Source organism: Mustela nigripes, chromosome 1 (genome assembly GCF_022355385.1).
Source record: "Mustela nigripes isolate SB6536 chromosome 1, MUSNIG.SB6536, whole genome shotgun sequence".
In the NCBI taxonomy this organism is placed as follows: Eukaryota; Metazoa; Chordata; class Mammalia; order Carnivora; family Mustelidae; genus Mustela; species Mustela nigripes.
In genome coordinates, this window is record NC_081557.1 from 166,039,417 (window position 1) to 166,060,101 (window position 20,685).

At 36.4% G+C, this 20,685-nt stretch overlaps 1 protein-coding gene across 3 annotated transcripts in view; it reads right to left on the minus strand.

Moving 5' to 3' along the window:
• Positions 1-3,667: 3,667 nt before the first annotated feature.
• Positions 3,668-20,685, minus strand: part of CENPE (centromere protein E) — a 76,881-nt gene continuing 59,863 nt past the window's right edge. For all 3 annotated transcript variants that reach the window (XM_059376796.1, XM_059376788.1, XM_059376801.1), the window contains 6 exons: positions 19,121-19,306; positions 12,132-12,244; positions 9,973-10,070; positions 7,700-7,883; positions 6,467-6,753; positions 3,668-4,166 (listed from right to left, as the gene is read on the minus strand). In XM_059376796.1, the coding sequence (XP_059232779.1) occupies positions 4,072-4,166; positions 6,467-6,753; positions 7,700-7,883; positions 9,973-10,070; positions 12,132-12,244; positions 19,121-19,306 (963 nt within the window). In that variant the 3' untranslated portion in view covers positions 3,668-4,071. The remainder of the gene's footprint in view (positions 4,167-6,466; positions 6,754-7,699; positions 7,884-9,972; positions 10,071-12,131; positions 12,245-19,120; positions 19,307-20,685) is intronic.

The window sequence follows — 20,685 nt, forward strand, 5'->3', positions numbered from 1 at the left end:
GAGTAAGAGAGAGAACAAGCAGTGGGTGGGGGTGCAGAGGAGGAGAAGCAGACTCCCTGATGAGCAGGGAGCCTGCTGTGGGCCTTGATCCCAGGATATGGGACCATGACCTGAGCTGAAGGCAGAAGCTTAATCCACTGAACCACTCAGGCATGTCCCCCATTGGAATTCTTAGGTGAGAAAAAGTAACTTCTTTGGATTACATTTTCCCCAAGTTTTTTGTCTTTGGAGCGAAGTATACTCATAACAGGCATGGTGGTTCAGAAGAAACGCTGTGCAGTAAGATAAGTCCCCCATTCTTCACTAGCTCAGTAAATCATTTAACTCTCCAAGGCCCAGTTTCCTTTTCTGTAAAGAAGGTAAACATAGCACCTGGCTCAGGCATGTGAGGAGAAATGACCAGGCACTCACAACTACCAGCACACCATTTGTTACATTTGTACTTAATAAGTGTTAATGATGACTATAATTACAGCAGATGGCAAAAATGGATTGAAAAAAATCTCTGATCTAATTTCTGCATCTATAAGCATATGCACATAAAGTCTTTGGTAAGACGGTCTCTCATTGCCCAGGGTAGCTTCTAACGGAGTCTAATGATCTCTAAAAATACTCAGCTGTGCTCCTTGCTTTAGTAACAATGTCTTTAACTTCTGAGGGTTTTAGAATACATTTTTTATGGATATGAGGATTCTCTAATCAAGGCCAAGTCTAACACTTCTTTCTTTGTGCAGCTTTCTTGAGCCTCCCTTTGTCCTGATTTCCAACAATAATGCTGACTCTCTGACAGACTAAGTAATGTGGTGTTGCAAAAATTTTCTTACCCATGTGTATTTTCCATGGACTAAATTTCTTCAAGGTTAGGGACCATATCTTTTTCGTTCTTATGTTGCGGTCAGCACATATTATGAGATGTTTGTTTTCCAACTAAATATGTTTGCAAAGGCAGTAACTTTTGGTGCCTAGCTCAGTGACTGGCACACAATAAACAGTAGTTAAATATTTGCTGAGTATAAATGGTAGGCTTTTACTAGGTTTTCTGGATATAATTTTGTCAGGCTCTCCAGAAAATGTTTCCTACAATTAATGATCTATTTGTCTTCTTTGGTCTTGACTTTACTTTCCAGACCATTTTAGTGTCTGACTACATTACTGCTTTTTAACCTTTTTGCATGTTTCATTGTTGACTTTCACAGACATTTATCATGATATTGAAACCCAGATCATAAGAGTTAAGCAACATTCTGAGGGAGATGTTGACAACACAGAGGACTAGAAAGCTCTACCTCTATTTCTCTCACAGAGACACCAACTTAAAACAATATACAGACTAAAATAGCTTTATGAGAACTCAAGTCAGTTAGGAAGCTGCAGTACCCCAGGTCAGGGGAGAGCTGAGAACAGCTGCATTGAAATGGGCAAGAAGGGTCATTTCCCTTTACCTCTTGTTCCACCGACCCCACCCTTTGCCCAAGCCATCACAGCTCAGCCTCTGGCTCCTGGTTTCTCCAGGAGAGTAGTGGGAAAGAGAAGGGTGGAAAACTAACCCAGAGTTCTGGCCTTTTGTAGGGAAGCCCAAGGGTTTCTGTCTTGCCTGACTTGGAGTGCTGATGGTACTGGCAACAGTTGGCACTATAGGGCTTACAGTGCCCCAGATGGAGGCTGGAATGGTTCATCACGGTTGGGAGAGAGTGAGAAGAGTGGAGTATGTTCTTTGTGTTCCAACTTTTTGCAGGGCTGTCGAAGACTGATATTTGTCTTGCCTACCTGGGATGCTATTGGGGAGCTGAAAGACGGGATTCCTGGGGGCCAATGAGAAGAAAGGAGCAGGGAACATGCTGTACTGCAGACAGACACCAGAGGGAGCAAGAGATCCAGCTCCTAGAAGAGAAATTCGTAAACCTCTCTAATTGGCAAATTATACTCACAGCCCAGAAGTCACACCTCCTAAAAAGGTTTCAGAGATCCCCAGAATCTCTGTAGACTAGAATAGGTGGCTGCTTTTCCAAATGCATAAAACTTTGCAAAAACTCAGAAGGCGCGCGCGCGCACACACACGAAACATGACCCAAAGGACGAAATAAATTTCCAGAAATCAACTTCAAAGATACAGTGATCTATGAACTACCAAAGAATTCAGAATGATGGTTTTTAAGAAGCTCAATGACCTACAAGAGAATGCAAATAGGCAACTAAATGAAATCAGGAAAATGAGGTATGAACAAAATGACGTTATTAACAAAGAAAAAAGCTATTACGAAGAACTGAACAGAAATTCTGGACCTGAAGAATACAGTGACTGAATTAAAAATATTTACTAGTGGGGTTCAATAGCAGACCTGATCAAGCAGCAGGAAGAATCAAAGAAGAAGGGAAGAAATTAAAAAAAAAAAAAAGCAGAAAGAAAAGTGGAGAAATACTGAGGTACTTATGGGACGTCAGCAAATGAACCGATGAATGCATTATGGTACTTCTAGTAGAGAAAAAAAGGACAAAAAACTTATTTGAAGAAATAATGGCTCCAAACTTCCCAAAGCTGAGGAAGAATATGGACATCCAAATTTTAGAGTTAAGCAACATTATACGGACTGGACAGATACTTGATGACTGATTATACTTTTAGTGGCCTTAGTTTTATATCCAGGTGAAATTACTACTTTGAATTACTTTTATTCAGCAGAGGAGCAGACATGGTAAAGAATCTCATCTATAGCTCTGTCATAGTATCTTATTTGCCGAAGAGTGAAAAGGAGAAACAAGACTCTGAAGAGACATGCAGGCTTGGGGGAGAGAATTAAAGGAAGGGACACCTTCTCCTTACCCCTGTTGAATTCCTATGATAGTATATTAAGGGAAAATATCCATCCATGGATTGTAAAATGATGGCTATGATGTAATTCATAATCTTTTTCTTTGAATGAATCTTACCAAAGAGCCAAGAATGAGTTGAAATCACTAACTCTGTTCTAGACCTTATGCAACTTGCTGTTTTATATGGTTTTTCAACGTCTTATGATACAAAATTAATATTATAAAACCTCCCTAAAACCACAGTTCTTAACCTCCCCTTTAATAACAAGATAAAAGTATGGATCCAAGTATCCTAGAAAAATGACAAAATTATCAAATTAACATAAAATTTCCGAGGTTTTACAGACTGCATGAAGCCCATCCATAGATACCTTATATATCTGTGGGGACTCTCAGTTTAGAAGACTTTCTACTTCGATAGAAACTCTGGTGCTGTTTCCTCATGCCTGAAATAAAAGGGTAGACTACATGGTCCATAAAGTTCTTCCAGCTGGGAGTAAAATGCAGTAGACTACAAAATCTGGTAACAAACCAATTTAAAGTGCTTGTCTAAGGGGCTAGTGGATGACAGAAAAGTGAGAGAGAATTTTTGTATTTATTATAGCAAAAGAAAGATTAGCCTAGAAAATGAAGAGGTCATAGCACTTTGCTATCCCTTAGCCACTTAAATCCCGAAAGCATGTATATATTCTCATAGCAAAATTCTGAGATTCTGAAAAATTCAACAAACAAGTGGAGCCAAATATACCCTGAGTACCCCACCAAGAAACCATTAAACCATTATAGGGAGTTGTGATTCAGAACCACTAATTAAACATTTATTGAATGTTCAAGGTACTTAAAAAGGAGCTTATAATTCTGTTAATTAAATGACACTTTAATGTATGCATCATGCCTTGGAATTATCTAAGTCATATGTGGATAACATTACATTAATAAAAATGAATACATTTTATGTATACATGGAAAGACTGGAACATTCCTTCAATAATTTTATTCTTTACAAAATATATAAATAAATACAAACAATTCAACTTCTAAAGTATTACCACATTCAAGAAGATATTGCTATCACCATTCTAAATTACTGGAAGGCATTAATCTCTATTCCTTCATCTTCGATTTCAAGTGGCAAAAAGAAAACTGAATTGAGATTAAGTTGGGCTGTGATAACATTGCCAGGGACAGGCACATGAAGGAATAAACAGTCATGTCCAAGCAGGGAATGCTGGGGCCCCAGAAAAGCAATAGGAAAGGAGTCTACTGTGTCTTGCACTCGGGTGCATCTTTTCCTGAGGAGGTGTGCCACGGAGCTGGCTGAGGACCCACACTCTCTGCTCCAGCAGTTTGTTCTTCTGAGAAAAGACAAGAAAATCCAAAAGTAATCTTATTAAAAACCACACACACACACGCACACAGACACAGTTTGAATACAACTGGAAATGGAAACGATTTTAAGACAGTAGAGATATAAAGCATGAAAAATGACAATATGGTCATTAATGTCCTCATGTTTGGTCATTAAAAAGGTGAATGTCACTTCATCTGAGGTGGAGAAGTTTACTGTTTACTGTCTATTTTCTCATAAAATCAACTGTTACAGAACTGTTATAACCCTAACCCTAACCCGTTTTGTATATAAAGCCAAGAAGTAATAAAGTGTCACTTAAGTTTGAGATTAAAAGTGAATCAAACACAGATTGAGTCTAATTTTCCTTGGCCCTAAATTTAGGGGGGGAAAAAAAAAGCTGTGTTAAGCAAATAGTATATATTTTGGAGAATATTTAGTCATTCTTTGAACACTCTGAGGTTTTAAAAAGCACTTCAACTGTATTTATGTTTATAAGCAATATTCATTTTCAAATGATTAATTAAAATAAATCTCACATACCTGGTCTTTGCAATTATCTCAAGTTGTTGAGAAAATTTATCTTTTTATAATTCAAATTAAAAACTAACATTAAAATTCTTTTTGAATGGTATTTTACTAATTCAGGCTGGGACTATATCCTTTAATTCTGAAAAAAAATTTTTTTTTTTAAGATTTTATTTGACAGACAGAGAGAGAAGAGTGTGCACAAGCAGGGGGAGCAGCAGGCAGAGAGAGAAGGAGAAGCAGGCTCTCTGCTCAGCAGGGAGTCTGATGTAGGGCTTGATTCTAGGACTTGGACCATGATCTGAGCTGAAAGCAGACGCTCAACTGAGTCACCCAAGCACTCCTGAATTGGTCAGTTTTTGATTCATATATTCTTCTAGCTTACTCTTTTATTTACGTCAGTTAAAAACAGTACTAGAGTGATGCATATATTGATAAAAAGACTCAAGCATCTTTATTTGTGGTTGAATTAATTCATATCAGTCTATGTCCCTTGCACTATCAGATGAAATCAAAAGGTGATTAAAAGTTTCTCAGTTTTTCAGGGCACCATAGTAGGACAGAGCACTCTGCCAATCCTCCATCCACCCCTCTGTGTCTGGCACCTGGGCTGAGGTGGGGGTGACCCTTGACACGGCCTCCCTCCAACCAGTCAGGAGCCTCGCACTGCTGATTTTACTCCCAAATCTCTCCCATCCATCCATTTCTCTCTATCTCCCTTGAGCCTGCTCAAGTCCCCGCTACTATCACACCTCTTGCTTGGACAACTGTCATCAACTCTTGCTCCTATTAGTTGTTGGTCACCATAGAGCTAAGGTTCTGTGTTCAAAATTTATAACTCATTGTGATTCCCCCCATCATGTTGTTTAAAATCTTTCAAAGTCTTTGTCTATATGTTTTCAGGAAAAAGTAAAAATTCCTTTATACAATCGACAAATTGCCACACCTGGCTCTTCTGTTTGGTGGCACTGCCTCCACCCCCAGCAGCTTGGGTTCACTGTGCTCTGGCCAGCTTGCTTTCTTTCAGCCCCGACCCTGATTACAGTCCGTCCTACCCTGGGGGTGTCACTGTTCTATCTGCCTGAAATACGTCTTCCTCCTCTCTTTGTTAAACTGACTCACATTAACCTTTTAGATCTCCGAGTCCTTCTTCAAGGAAGACTTCCTTACTATTCCTGAAACAAAAGCCTATTATATGCCTCACAGCCTTTTATGCTCTAGAATTTTACCTATTTTTATTTTTGATTACTTGATTACTGTATCTCTCAGCAGGACTGTAAGCTTCTGTAGGGTGGGGACCATGTCTGGCTTAGCTTATTAATGTACCATCAGGGTCTCATCTCTGACACATAGTTGGAGACCAAAATTTTTTGCTGATTGGATAAATTAATAAGTAAATGAAACAAGTCTATGATCTCGCTTGTGTAAAATGAGGATAATGCTATTGGAAATACTGGCCCACCGCATTGATAAGAAAGGCTTCTTCACTGAAAGTTTTGTTTATAGGGTAGTGTCTTCATATTTTTAATAGAGTTTCTGATATCTTAGGGAAAAGTTGAAGGTTTAAGAGGTGGAATAAAGACTCAGTTTGGGGTAAAAAATGATGGATATCAGTGTTGTGCTTTGGAGAAACTTTCTTACAACAGAAATGCCAAATGAAGTCTGTGCACTGTAGCTTGTTCAACTATATCTGTCTAACCTTGCCCTTCAGGGCCACAAATTAAAGATAAGTTCTGACAGTTATCCCCTGATTTCCAAAGAACCAGTATATTTACATACCTGGGCAAAGGCCTAAACCAGAGTTATCAAAATAACGAACTGGATGAGGCGTTGGTAAAGACTTCGATCGGCTGTCAAAAAACCACGACTTTGGTGATTCCCTTGGCACAGGATCTTGTAAATTCCGTTCCTTGCATTGAGAAGGTGTATGCGGCCTCTTTTTGGTAGGTGTTCTAGTCACTTTAGGAGACTGTGGAGAATTCTCACAACTAACTTCTCTTTGAGTCTCTCTCTTAAGGATTCTTGCCTTCCATGTTTTGACCTCATTGGAAAGATGATGATTATTGCTTGAACAGAGGAGAAAAGAGAGAGAGAGAGAGAGAGAGAGAGAGGAGAGAGAGAGAGAGAGACTGTAAGTCTGTACAATTCCTGCATTTATTCACCTGGTACATTTGTTCTCTATTCCCTGGCCACATTCTGTGTCTTTCAGTTCCACTAACTGGTTATTTTTTGTGACCAAAAGCCTGTGCACTTGTTGCCCGCTGCCTAAAAGGCTTTCCAGTCTCTCCTTTCATCTGACCTAACTGTTGCCCTTTTCCACAGCTACTCTTTTATCAGTTTCTTCACCATCACTCCTCCCCACATTTAGAAAAGATCCTAGTTGTAGTTTTCTGTTCTTGCTGTTTAATAGCACTCATTGCAAAAAATTAGTTGTACAGTTATTTGTTTACTACCTATTGTTCTTCTATTGTATCATTGATAAAGTGCTTGGCACAAGATTCTAATTGTTGATAAAAGCCAAATATTAAATTTGTTAGAATTGTTTATAAAATAAAAAGAAAATAGGCTACAATAATAATGGACTCCATGAGTTCTCCTTTGACTTGGGTATGCAGACTTGCGGTCTATTTAAGTGGCTCTCTGCTCAGCAGGGACCCTGCTTCCCCCTCTCTCTGCCTGCCTCTCTGCCTATTTGTGACCTCTCTCTGTCAAATAAATAAATAAAATCTTAAAAAAAAAAAAAGAATTTAAGTTGCCCCTTAAAGATTTTTCTTAACTTCCTGTTTCTGGCCTTGTTAAAAATAGGTCAATTGACAGATAGCAAACATCTGGAATGGGGGTAGTACAGTCTTATTCCTTTTAAAAAACATTTATTACATATATTCTAAAAGTTACTTCCCCATATGCGTGAAGGGTTGCCAACTGCAAAAACTTGTATGAAGGTGTATATACCAAACTCCCCACATGTAATAGCCAGAAGCATACTTTCAATATCACGTAAGCATATCTTACCTTAATAGTTCATTCTTTTGCTTTATTAGCTGTTCGTTTTGCTGCTTTAACTTTGAGACTTCTTTTTCTAGCCGTATATATTCACTTTTTAAAATAAGAGCTTTTGTGCTCTGTACAATGCCACTACCACCTCCACAAGTTAAGGGTTTATTTGAAGGCTGAGAGTCCGTACATTCTGATACAACTGTGAGGGGGGCAAATACACCAATAGGGCATCATTTTCATTATCTCCAAAGTTTAAAATAGAGGAAATACTACGAACAGCCATTAAGTCACTGCAAAAACCAGACTATCTCAATCACCACCAGGTCCCTAGAAGCCATCCTTCCTTCCTCCTTTTACCTCCTCTGCTAAGCCTGCTTGATCAACACTTCTAATTGTCCCTAGAATCCTCCCCCTTCTCTCCAGCCACCAGTTCCATCAGCACAACACTGCTGGCTGGAAGCTTCCACTATGAGGGCAGCAGCAGGCCCCACCCCCCCATTAGTGTTGTCCTTCCCTGCTCTCTCCTCTGCATCAGTGGACACCCTGGAGGGCTTCTCATAGCACAAAATGTGTGTGTGGGGTCCACCACCAGTCATTCAGTGCGCTCTAAATTCTCAAGACATAGTTGTAACTAAATAAAATTCAGAATGATACAAAAGCATATATTATTAAGTATTCTACACTATATGTGTGAAAAAAAGATAAGGACATGTTTTGTAAATTTTAAAATTTAAAGGCATTTAAAAATTTAGGCATTTACGGTGCCTGGGTGGCTAAGGGTTAAAGCCTCTGTCTTCGGCTCAGGTCATGATCTCAGGGTCCTGGGATCGAGTCCCGCATCGGGCTCTCTGCTCAGCAGGGAGCCTGCTTCCTCCTCTCTCTCTGCCTGCCCCTCTGCCTAATTGTGACCTCTCTCTGTCAAATAAATAAAATAAAATCTTAAAAAAAATATTTAGGCATTTAAAAATGTCTAAAAATTTGATGCACTTATAGAGTAGAACAAGCCACCACTTAACTGACAATTTACAAAAGAGGGTGAGGTGTGTGGGGATAAGATACTCAAAGTCCATTTTCTTTCGAATTACTCTGAGTTCAGATATATGTACCTGGGAAAGAAACAATGACAACAAATCATGCTTGTTTCTAGTTCTGTCTCTTAAAGTTTTCCAGGTAGGGGTGAACTTCTCCAGCAACAGATACTAGAGAAGTTCAGGTCAAACATGTATGAGACAACATCTTTAAAACTATCTCATTTTTTAAAAAAATGTGTGGATAATAATACACACAAGTATTACCTTATGTTGGATTGACATTCAGAATTTTCAGTGTGCTTTTACACATAACTTTCAGTTTGAGCCTTACAATACATATATATGTATTATAATATATCATATATTTACATATATACACATACATATATACAATATAATATGTAAAAAATATATACACACATATATACAATATGTAAATATATAAATGTATATGTATATATGTAATATATGTATATATATGCAAAAATATATATGTATACATATACAATATAATATGTAAACTATATATAGTTTATATATATCACATATATATAAATATATATATGGAGGTCAGGTATCATCCCCTTGATTTCATAAAGCCATCAAATGAGGACTGGTCCTGACTTAGTTCACTGCTTGTTTACTACACAAAGCTGTCCCAAGTACTGTTCAACATCCTCTCTTTTCAAATGAAACAAAGAGAGTTATATGGAAAAAGGTACATGTTGAGGAATGTACATGCAGAAATTTGATCATTAGACTTGAAAACTGTATTGAAAAGATAAATTTGAATGACTTTGCAAGTAAGCATTAACTCTACTTTCAGTACTAAGAACATGTAGGATATTATTTCCTTTTTTCCACGGTGTGCTGATTGTATTTTTGCTGTGCATATGGTTAAAGTCTATTACAATATGGTTGTATCTTTATTGGGAAGGTTACTTTTACCTTGCTAGTTACATCATTCTTTTATAGTACTGAAGATATCTTCACCCACATGTAAAGATCTGATAATGCAAAGGTAAAACTCTTATTTTTTTAGAATCTATAATGGATAAATAGTTGAGATTACAGGAAACTAAAGAGATATGACAGGATAAATATGATCCCAATAAATTCATTTCAAAAATAGTTTTTTCTAACTTAGTCATTAACAGTTTATTCTTGACCGTCACAAATATAACAGTCTTCAAAAGGTCTAAGTATATTGAGAAATAAGATGGAAAGGATCTGGCAGTATCAGTATTTTCTCCTTACTTGAGGTATCTTGGGCTTGTTGATTTCTTCTCAGATTTTCTCTCAATACCCTTATAACTTCTTTTTGATATTCTACAGTGGCTTTTGTAGAAGTAATTCTAAAAAGAACAACAGAAACATGTAAAAGCTTTGTAACTAATTTTTCATGGAAGAATAAACAGAACTACTATCAATAAGTTATATCACATTGACATAAAACCCATAAATTGCAGTAGGGTATCAAGTATTTTATAGGTGTAATGCCATCAAATTGGAAATATTCTATTTGGTTGCAGGAGTAATTTTTAAAATTCTTTTTAAATTTCTGGAAGCCCAATAGCTTTGTTAATCAGATACAATTACCAGAGCATAAAAGTGAAAAGAACTTTTACCTATTTCAACACTGTCAGGGAAGCAAACCCTGACTGCAGCTCTAGTCTAATGTGATACAAAGGTCAAATTCTGCTCACTGTTCCCTAGTAGAAAGTGACATTTTAGGAATTGTTGGCCTAAGTGTTAATCAGCAGTGTTAAATCATGAGACTTTCTGCTTTTAGAGACTCTGAAAGTATCTGCTGATTCTATTCTGTATGTAAAATTGCCTTTTAAAAAAAGATTTATTTATTTATTTGAGAGAGAGAGAGAGAGACATTTATTTATATGAGAGAGAGAGCGTGCAAGAGGGAGAGGGAGAGAAAAAAGCAAATAGACTCTGTGTGGAGCTGAATACAGAACTCGATCTCAGGACCCTGAGATAATGACTTGAGCTGAAACCAAGAGTTAGATGTTTAACCGACTGCATCACCCAGGTGCCCCTGAAATTGCTTTTTTGTAATGAGGAAACTGATAGGTGTAAATTTCACTAAAACCCATAGTCTTATCAGTGGAAGGCTGGTTAGAATGCATGAAGCTTCAGAGTGTTACTTTTTGGGCAAATTTGGTATCATTGTTAAATATTTAGAGGAAGAACAAAAAGCATTAGGAGTCAGAAGGAGTCTTAAGAAATCATCTAATACAAACCTGTACTTACTGATTATGAATACAAAGGCCAGAGAGATTAAACAGCTTATATGTAAGGTGATATAATAATAAGTGGCAATATTATATTTCCAATTCACTGTCTCTGACTGTTTAATGTTCATTATGTTATATCATTAAGAATCTCAGGCATGCCATTATATATAGTACATATAAATAAAAAGAACTCAGTCATGCTTTTTGGGTACTAGGTACCATAATTTAAAATGATATACAATTTTACACAAAAACACAATAGGAAGAGCAAGTTAAAATAAGAGAACCAACAGAAACCTTGGTCAAACTGCTAAATACACAAAGATACACATATATTTAGGTTCTTAACATTCAATTTCAAGCATATAAAGACCGTTTTTTATGCTGTTTATTTAAGATAGCAAGAAGCATCAAAAGACATAGTGTGTTAGTAATTGATCATTTGATTATTTTTAATCAAATGATCATTGATTATTTTTAAAAAATTTTGCTGATGTAATGAGAATTTAGCAAATTTAAAATCTGTGGATGTTTGTATTTATTTTAAAAAGCAGTAATAGGGGTGCCTGGGTGGCTCAGTTGGTTAAAAAGCAGTAATAATACTTTCATATATTTTAAAAAGTTAACTTTTTAATGCAAAAAAATTTAGATGGGAAAATTAACTTTTATTCCTTTTAAAGATTTATTTATTTGACAGAGAGAGAGAGCAAGAGAGTGAGAGAGCACAAGCAGGAGGAGCAGCAGGCAGAGGAAGAGGGAAAAGCAGGCTCCTTGCTGAGCAAGGAGCCCAATGTGGGGCTCAATCTTAGGACCCTGGGATCATGACCTGAGCCGAAGGCAGATGCTTAAGTGATTGAGCTTAAGGGTTCCCGAAACTTAAACTATTAAAGTCATGTTCAGTTAAGGCAAAGACATACTTTTTTTCTTTTTTTTAATGATAATTATGAGTATTTATTTGGCATTTTCAAAACATGATACGCTAACTAATAACTGTCTAAAAAAGACAGAAAAAATCACAGATTTTAAAACATTTCAAATAAGTACTTATATCCAACTACAGGTAAAAGAAATATGTAATAATACAGAAGGTTTCCATAATACAAGAAAAAAATACCTATTTCAACAGTATGGTAAGCAACCTGAAAAAGATAAGAAATTCTGACATACTCTTTTTCAAACTCTTTAGCATTTTTCATCTTCTCTAGGTCTATTTTCACCAGCTTCGTTTTGAGATCTTCAATTTCTTCTTTATAGGGCTTAGCTCCTAAAGCAACTTTGTCCTAATTTTTTTAGAGAAGAGAAAAATAATTTCAGAGCAGTTTTAAAGAGCTGTAGGATTTGGCAGGAACATTTTAAAACAGTAAACTCCAAATACATGAAAAGTGAAAAGCACAGAATTTAACCCTAAAATGAACAACATGTACATATTTGATGTGAAGTATACATGAAATTATTGGAAGCTAACAGGGAATTAAGAACACATGACTTCCACTTTTTAAAAAATTTTATTCATTTGAGAGGGAGAGTGAGAGAGAGCATGAGCAGGGTGAGGGGCAGATGGAGAGGGAGAAGTAGACTCCTCACTGAACAGGGAACCTGACAAGGGGCTTGATCCTGGGACTCCTGGATCATGACCTGAGCCAAAGGCAGGCACTTAACCTACTGAGCCACCCAGGTGCCCCTTCATTTCCTAAAACAAATTTTTCTTCATTTAAAAATGATAGAAACAAAATGAAACAGAAAGGTTGAAAATAATGGGTAGACAAAGGTAAATCAGGAAAATGAAATAAAAAGATGTCAGAATGGCAATATAAATATCAAACTAGAATTGAATTCAAGGTCCAAAGTACTATAAAATGTTGGGATATTTGTACTCAAAGATGGTTCATTCCAGTGCTGAAAATACATCTACTTTCTACTTGGAGAAAAAACATCATATGTAAATACATACATATATTTAAACTTTTTTATAAATAGACTTTTATTTTTAGAGCAACTTTAGGTTTATAGAAAAATTGAGCAGAGAGCACAGAGTTCCTATATATCCTTGTCATGCTCCGTCTCCCTCCTCATGTTGTCCATTTCCCCTATTATTAACATCACATTTTAGTGATGGGCCAATATTGATACATTCCAGGCTGCGTTCGGGTTTATTGTTTGTATCGTATAGTTTATGGGTTTTGACAAATGTACAAAGACACATGTTCTTTAGTACGGTATCATACAGAATACATTCACTATCTTAAAAACCCCATGTTCCACCTATTCGTCCTTCCCTCCCTTACCCCTTCTGGACCATTGGCAATCATTGATCTTTTTACTGTCTCCCTGGTTTTTTCTTTTTCAGAATATCATATAGTTGGAATCACTTTTCAGTTTGGCTTCTTTTAATGAACAGTGTGCATTTAAGGTCCATCCATGTCTTTGTGGCTCAATAGCTTATTTCTTATTACTGCTGAATAAATCACTCATTTCTTTTTAGCACCGTACCACAGCCATAGATATTGAACAAAAAATAAAATCCATTTAAATAGGGACCTAGAGGGGCGCCTGGGTGGCTCAGAGGATTAATTAAGCCTCTGCCTTTGGCTCAGGTCATGATCTCAGGGTTCTGGGATCGAGCTCCACATCGGGCTCTCTGCTCTGCCCCCACCTACCTGCCTCTCTGCCTACTTGTCATCTCACTCTCTCTGTCAAATAAATAAATAAAATCTTTAAACAAAAATAAATAAATAGGGACCTAGAGAGCTCTCTTTATTCCTCTAGGCTTTCCCAACCCAACGCCCAGAGAAACGTTTACACGCATACCATGGCCAGCAAAGACGAAAAAGATGCAAAACCTCCAAAAATGAAAGATGATCAGCTTAAGGAGGTGGATGACAGCATAAGATAAGCTCATTCTTGGAGGAGCCCAGTGTTTGCTTCGTCCCAGCACCAGTTCAATACCCCACCTTCTGAGTCAGATGCTGATGTCAGTGCCTCCCTGAGCATGTGACTGGCTGGAGTGTGGGCAATTTTCTAAGAAACTGCTGAACTCTCTTTCAAATGGACTGTCCCAGTTGCTGTCCTACAACAATGGATTCTTACTGTTCTACCTCCTCACCAGCATTTTTAGTGTGGCGCATGGGATTTTGGCCATGATGGCATTTTGAGATACCATAGTTGTGCAGTGGTATTTTGTAATTCTCTAATGACATACCATGCTGAGAATCTTTTCATATACTTATTTGTCACACATATATCTTCTTAGGTGGAGTGCCTGCTCAGAACTGTTGTCTTTTTTTTTTTTTTAAGATTTTATTTATTTATTTGAAAGAGTGAGAGGATCACAAGTAGGCAGAGAGGTAGGCACAGAGAGAGGGGGAAGCAGGCTCTCCGCCGAGTAGAGAGCCCGATGCAGGGCTAGATACCAGGACCCTGAGATCATGACCTGAGCCAAAGGCAGAGGCTTTAACCCACTGAGCCACCCAGGCACCCCTGTTGTCTGTTTTTTAATTGACTTTTTTAAAAAAAAGATTTTATTTATTTTAATCGACTTTCTTTTTTATGATCAAGTTTTAAAAGTTCTTCGCATATTTAGGACAACAGCTCTTTATCAGATATGTGTTTTGCAGAATTTTTTCCTTTGGTCTGTGACTTGTCCTTTTATTTTCTTAACTGTCTTTCACAGAGCAGATATTTTTAATTTAAACGGAGTCCAACTTAAAAATTTTTTCTTTAATGGATCATGTTTTTGATGTTGTATCTAAAAAGACACCATCAAACCCAGTCACTTGGGTTTTTTATTTTATGTTCTGAGGGTTTTTTAGTTTTGTCTTTTACATTTAGATTTTTTTTTTTTTTTTTTTTTTTAATTACTTAGAGAGAGCACAAGGCAGCGGGGGAGAGGGAGAAGCAGGGAGCCTGACACGGGACTCGATCCCAGGATCCCGGGATCATGACCTGAGCTGAAGGCAGATGCTTAATGACTGAGGCACCAGGTGCCCCTACATTTGGATTTTTGATCAACTGAGTTAATCCTTTTGGAAGATAGAAGGTCTGTGTTAAGATTTGTTTTTCTGTTTGTGGAAGTCCAGTTGTTCTAGCATCATTAGTTGCTAAGACTAAACTTCTCCACTGACTTGCCTTTGTTCTCCTGTCAAGGATCCAGTGGCTGCATTTGTGTTGGTCTATATCTAAGCTCTCTATTCTCTTCCATTGATTTAATTTACTTTTAAAAGTTTAAAGAACTCTTAAAAAAAGGTATTCATTTACGACACTAGAAAGAAAATTTCAATATATTTGAGAAATGCAGAAATTAGTTTTTTGCCACAATATAATGAAATAAATTAGTCATATATAACATTATTTAAAACATTCTCACGTAAAAGAAATCAAAACTGAAAATACTGAATTAGAAATGAAAGATAACAGAATTCCATATTTCAGACATATAGTATGTGACCAAAGCTGCACTCAAGAAATACTGATGGTCTTAGATTTACTGAATAAATGGAAAAGACTGAAAATATAAAGTTCATGGTTAACAACACCTATTTATCATTTGTATTTTTAGAGAGTTTCAGTTGAGAAACTCTAGTGGCTCTATCTAAAAAAGAATTCCTTTGAAATTCTGATTTGAATTACATGAAATTTAGGAATTAATTTGGGAAAAACTTAGGATTGTATAGTATTTAGGTTCCAATCTAGGAAATGGTGTGTTTCTTATAAACCACATGCTCCTCTATATTTCTTTTTAAAGTTTTATTTTTCTTTTCATATATGTTGCCCTCATTTTGTTAAGGTTAGTCATTCAATCATCTTATTTTAGATTTTGTGGCCATTATAAATAAGATCTTTTTTTTCCCCCTCATGCAGGATGTCCATGAAGTTCTACTACAGTTTAAATTTTTGATCCATTCACTGCTACTTGACATAAACAATTTGTAATGATGTAACAAAGGAAATGTATCAAGATTTAAACAAAATTTTCAATGATTCATTTGTTCAAATTACTTTCTTCTCTATTCAATTAACAAACCCTACATTATTATATTAGACAGCTATATCTAAGATGTTTTAAAATAGTGGTGAATAGGTTAAAAGTGTTTTCTTATGCCAAGTCTTGAGTTAAAAACATTGTTGCATTTTATAGAATGTTTATATAATACCAAAAAAAAAACTATATGAAGATTTTATGAAAGTCTTGTGTTCTTTCTTTCCCTGTAGGTAATATACAATGCCATAACCCAGAAATAGTTATTTCTGGTAAGCAGGAAAGATGTTTATCTCTCCATAGATGTCTGTATCAATTTACACAGAATGTGGAGAAATTTGTTGCTTACTTCCTATCTTGATCCACTTCCTTCACTTCTGTGCAGAGACTGAAACCGCTATCTGCACTGTGTTGTTACCGCCCCCCACCCCCACTCCCAATCAACTAACTGGCTTGCTCCATCTTGGTATCTTTTGGTTACTCCTTATTTCTTAACCATTATGCTCATGGCTTTGTCCAGTCTCATGACTTTTATATGCTGACAATTCCCCAAACTCACACGTCAAGTCTATGTGTATACATACATACATAGATTTGTGTATACATATGACTGCTTCAGTCATATCTCAAGTTGGGAGTCCCCAATAGCCATTTCAAATTCAATGTGTCCAAAACTTAGTTTCGATTTAGCTCCCACGGTTTCAGACTTGCTCTTCTGACAGTCTTTCCCTTCTCCATAGATGGCAAGTCCATCCTTCTAGTTGTTCAAGCCAAAAAATCTGGAATCATCTCTGACTCCAAGAAATATGAGGAAAGAGTATGTACCACTTTAAGACAATTTTAGCTTCTCCATCTGTCCCTTTCCTGTGAACCCAGGCACGGACAGTTTACAACTTGGCTTTAACCATACACATAAAAACAGCCCCTGAGGGGGTGGTGGAGAAACAGGATGGGAGAGAAGTAAGCCTCTGAATGATCACGTGGAAGGAAGCTGGAATTCACATGGAATTCACACTTTTGTATAGGACAGAGAAATAAGATTCCCTTTTGTTGGAGTTGCTGTAGTTTGGGTCCCTTTGTTGTAGTAGTTGGTATGTCACATTAACAAACACGCCCTCCTGGACTTTATTTTCAAAGAGCAGGCTTTAAAAAATTACATCAGACCATTATATCCTTTTGCCAAAATCCTCTGATGACTTCCCGTCTCACTCAAAATAAAAACCAAAGTTCTTATAATAGATTGCAAGACCTTTTATGATTTGACTCTCTGCTACTTCTCACCTTATTTCCCATCTCTTCCCTTTGCTCATTCTGCTCAGGAGAATGTTTCTTAAACATACATACTTGTTTTGTACGTTTTCTTTTTTCTTTCTTTTTTCTTTCTTTTTTGCACATTTTAATTAATTTTTTTTAAATAAACATATAATGTGTTTTTATCCCCAGGGGTATAGGTCTGTGAATCGCCAGGTTTACACACTTCACAGCACTCATCATAGTATATACCCTCCCCAATGTCCATAACCCCCGCCCCAACCTGCCTCCCCCCAGCAACCCTCAGTTTGTTTTGTGAGATTAAGAGTCACTTATGGTTTATCACTTTCTTGTTTCTTAAACATACATACACTATTTGTGATCTCCTTTGCTTGGAAGACCCTTCCCCACCACATAGCTCACCCATCCCCTCAAGTCAGCATAGCGGTACAGCTCTCCTCAGCTCAACCCTTTGTAAGATCATATCTGCTTCCCTCATGCCCCCACTCTCACCTAGTACCCACACACTCCTTGTCTAGTCTGGCTTAATTTTTTCCTACCATACTTTTTACCATCTGACACACATATATAGTTTCTTATTTTCTCTCTTCCTGAACCAGAATGTAAGTTCCTTGAAAGAAACGAGGGGCTGTTATTTCTTTCCACTGCTGTGCACATGACATCCAGAACAAAAACCAACCTATACCGGATACTCAACAAATCTATCTTGATTAAGTAAAAATGTGATTTGACATATTAAATAATTACTCTTAAAAATTATAAAGCTTTACGATTGATGTTCTTATTTTTTTTAGCTTTACATTTAATAAGATTGAGACTGTTTTTTATTGCCTCTTCTATTTCATGTCTTATTGAATGAACCAGAACTTCTAAAACAGTGTTAAAATGATGAAAGGAGCAGACATTCTTGACTTGCTCCTGATTTTAACTGAAATGAAGAGATAGCAAACTTAAGTGCCTATTAGGGTCAAACTCAAGCAAAAGAAGCAGGAGAAGGGTAGGAACTAAAACAAAAAGGAGTGGTGAAGATGTGATGAATGAAGGTACGACTTGTGTAATGGCATTCACAGTCAAGACAATTTACTATGCTTCCTTTTTTCCCTTTCACTTACTTAATTTTTTTTTTTAAGATTTTATTTATTTATTTGACAGAGATCACAAGCAGGCAGAGAGGGAGGCAAAGAGAGAGAAGAGGAAGCAGGCTCCCCGCTGAGCAGAGAACCCGATGTGGGCCTTGATCCTAGGACCCCGAGATCATGACCCAAGCCGAAGGCAGAGGCTTTAACCCACTGAGCCACCCAGGCACTCCTCATTTACTTAATTTATTTATCTATCTGAGAGAGAGAGAGAGAGAGAGAGAATGCATAGAGGGAGAGGAAGAAGCAAACTTCCCACAGAGCGGAAAGCCTGATGTGGGGTTGGATCCCAGGACCCTGGAATCATGACCTGAGCAGAATCTACTGAGCCACCCAGGCATCCCAGGACAAATTACTGTTCTTTCTAAAGTAAACAGATCAGATTCAGCCCAGAGGCAACCACGTGGGGCTCAATAATGAGATTAAATTAAAAAAAAAAAAAATTTTAAAATACACTTATCTAATAAAGAGTAAATATTTAGATGAGCTTTATTTTCTGAAAAATAAAAATACACATCTTAAATTATAAAGAATATATGTCTTTAAAAAACAAATTTTCTAGGAGTATAGAAAATAATCATTATCTTACAAGAAAATCTACTCTTGCATTTCATTTCTAAATTTCCACTTGCTTTTTTAAGCTTGAGTACTGAACTTTAGATGTTACATAAGTAACAGGAAGTTCAAAAGATTGGAGTTCCAAATTATCCTCCAAATTCAAAAGTAAAAGAAAAAAAAACCCCATTTATTAGAAAATGAGTTAGTTAAGTTACCTGAAGTACTTGGATCATTTCTTTTGTTTTTTCAAGGCATTTATTTGATTCATTAACTTGTGCTTGAAGTTTCGCTATTATGTCATTAGTCATCTCAAGTTCTTCCTGCATCTTTATAATCTTGCTTTCCTTGTACTTAGCACTTTCCTTAGCTTCACGCAGTGAAGTTTCCAGCTCCTGAATTTTCTGTTAGAAAAAGTCCACATATGAGATGTGCCATGCAGGCAGAATCACAGTATGTAGGTGTAAGACAAATATGGTTATATATAGGTATTAATGTTTCAGATTGCATTCTATCAAAGGATAGAAGAGAAACCAAATGTCACTCAATTTATACATGTATTGTTTTCTTTATTTAGAAGCTGATGATTCTTGGATTAAAAAGACCCAAATTTTATATTATAAGGGTTAGTGTTATTTTATTTACTGGTTAGTATTGTGCTAGGCATATTAAACACACATTTTAAATTAACACCACTTAAAGGAAATACACTCATTAACTGACTCTCTAAGTAATGCGTATAACATATCTTTTCCTTTATTTTTATTACCTAGTTTTAAAATTAAAAAATACAGGTATGTGGAAAAATTCGAAGGCATGTAATGAAGGGTTAAGTTTCCCTGTCTCAGAACCCTAGCTGACCCAGCAGCAACCACTACTGAACTCTTTCAAGTGTATCCTTCCAAAAATTTTCTATGTCTATCTGAGCATATATAGCTATAAAAATGGTCAGTCATACATACAGTAAAAACATACTGAATATATAGTTTTGTTTTGTTTTTTTCAACCTGACAATGTATTTCCATTATCAACACATACAGATCTCTCCACGTTTTTGTTTTCATGGATACATACATCCTGCTTCTTAGAGGTACTATAAATTAGTTAACCCATAACCTGCCAGTGAATATCTAGGTTATTTCCAGTTTTTTACAAGTAAAAAATACCTGAATTTAAATACCTGAATTTGTCCATATTTATAAGATTGTTCACCTACATACACACATATACAGGTTTTTCTAGAAAATATCTGTTTCTTCTTGCCCCATCCAGAATTTATTTTTGTTTGAGTGAGGTAGAAACCCAGATTTTTTTCTTCCCAGGTGGCTAGCTGGTTGTCAGAATCAAACATTAATTAAATCATCTTTTCCCCACCGAGTAGGCTGCTGCCATTATCAAACACTGAATTCTCCTCCCTGAGTAATATGCTGCTAAACTCTCTACTTGGGTCCACTGCTCTATTTGTCTATTTCTGTATCATTACCAAACTATTCTATGATACTCTAATTTGTCATAATTACCAAAGTAATAGCGGATAATAATGATCTGATAGAGTATTTCCTGGGATTACTGAAGATGGAATTTCCTTCTGCTTCTTTATTGCTTTGGTAGATGGGGTTAATATTTCTGCTATTTTTGACTCTACTAGCTACTGAAGTCTGCAGGGATGAGCAAATCAATAGACTGTACTAGTGATCTAGTTTCTACCAGTAATTGATCATTAAACTAGTGGCTGATATTTTAAGTATTTATTTTAAGTATTTATTTTGGTAAAAATGACAAA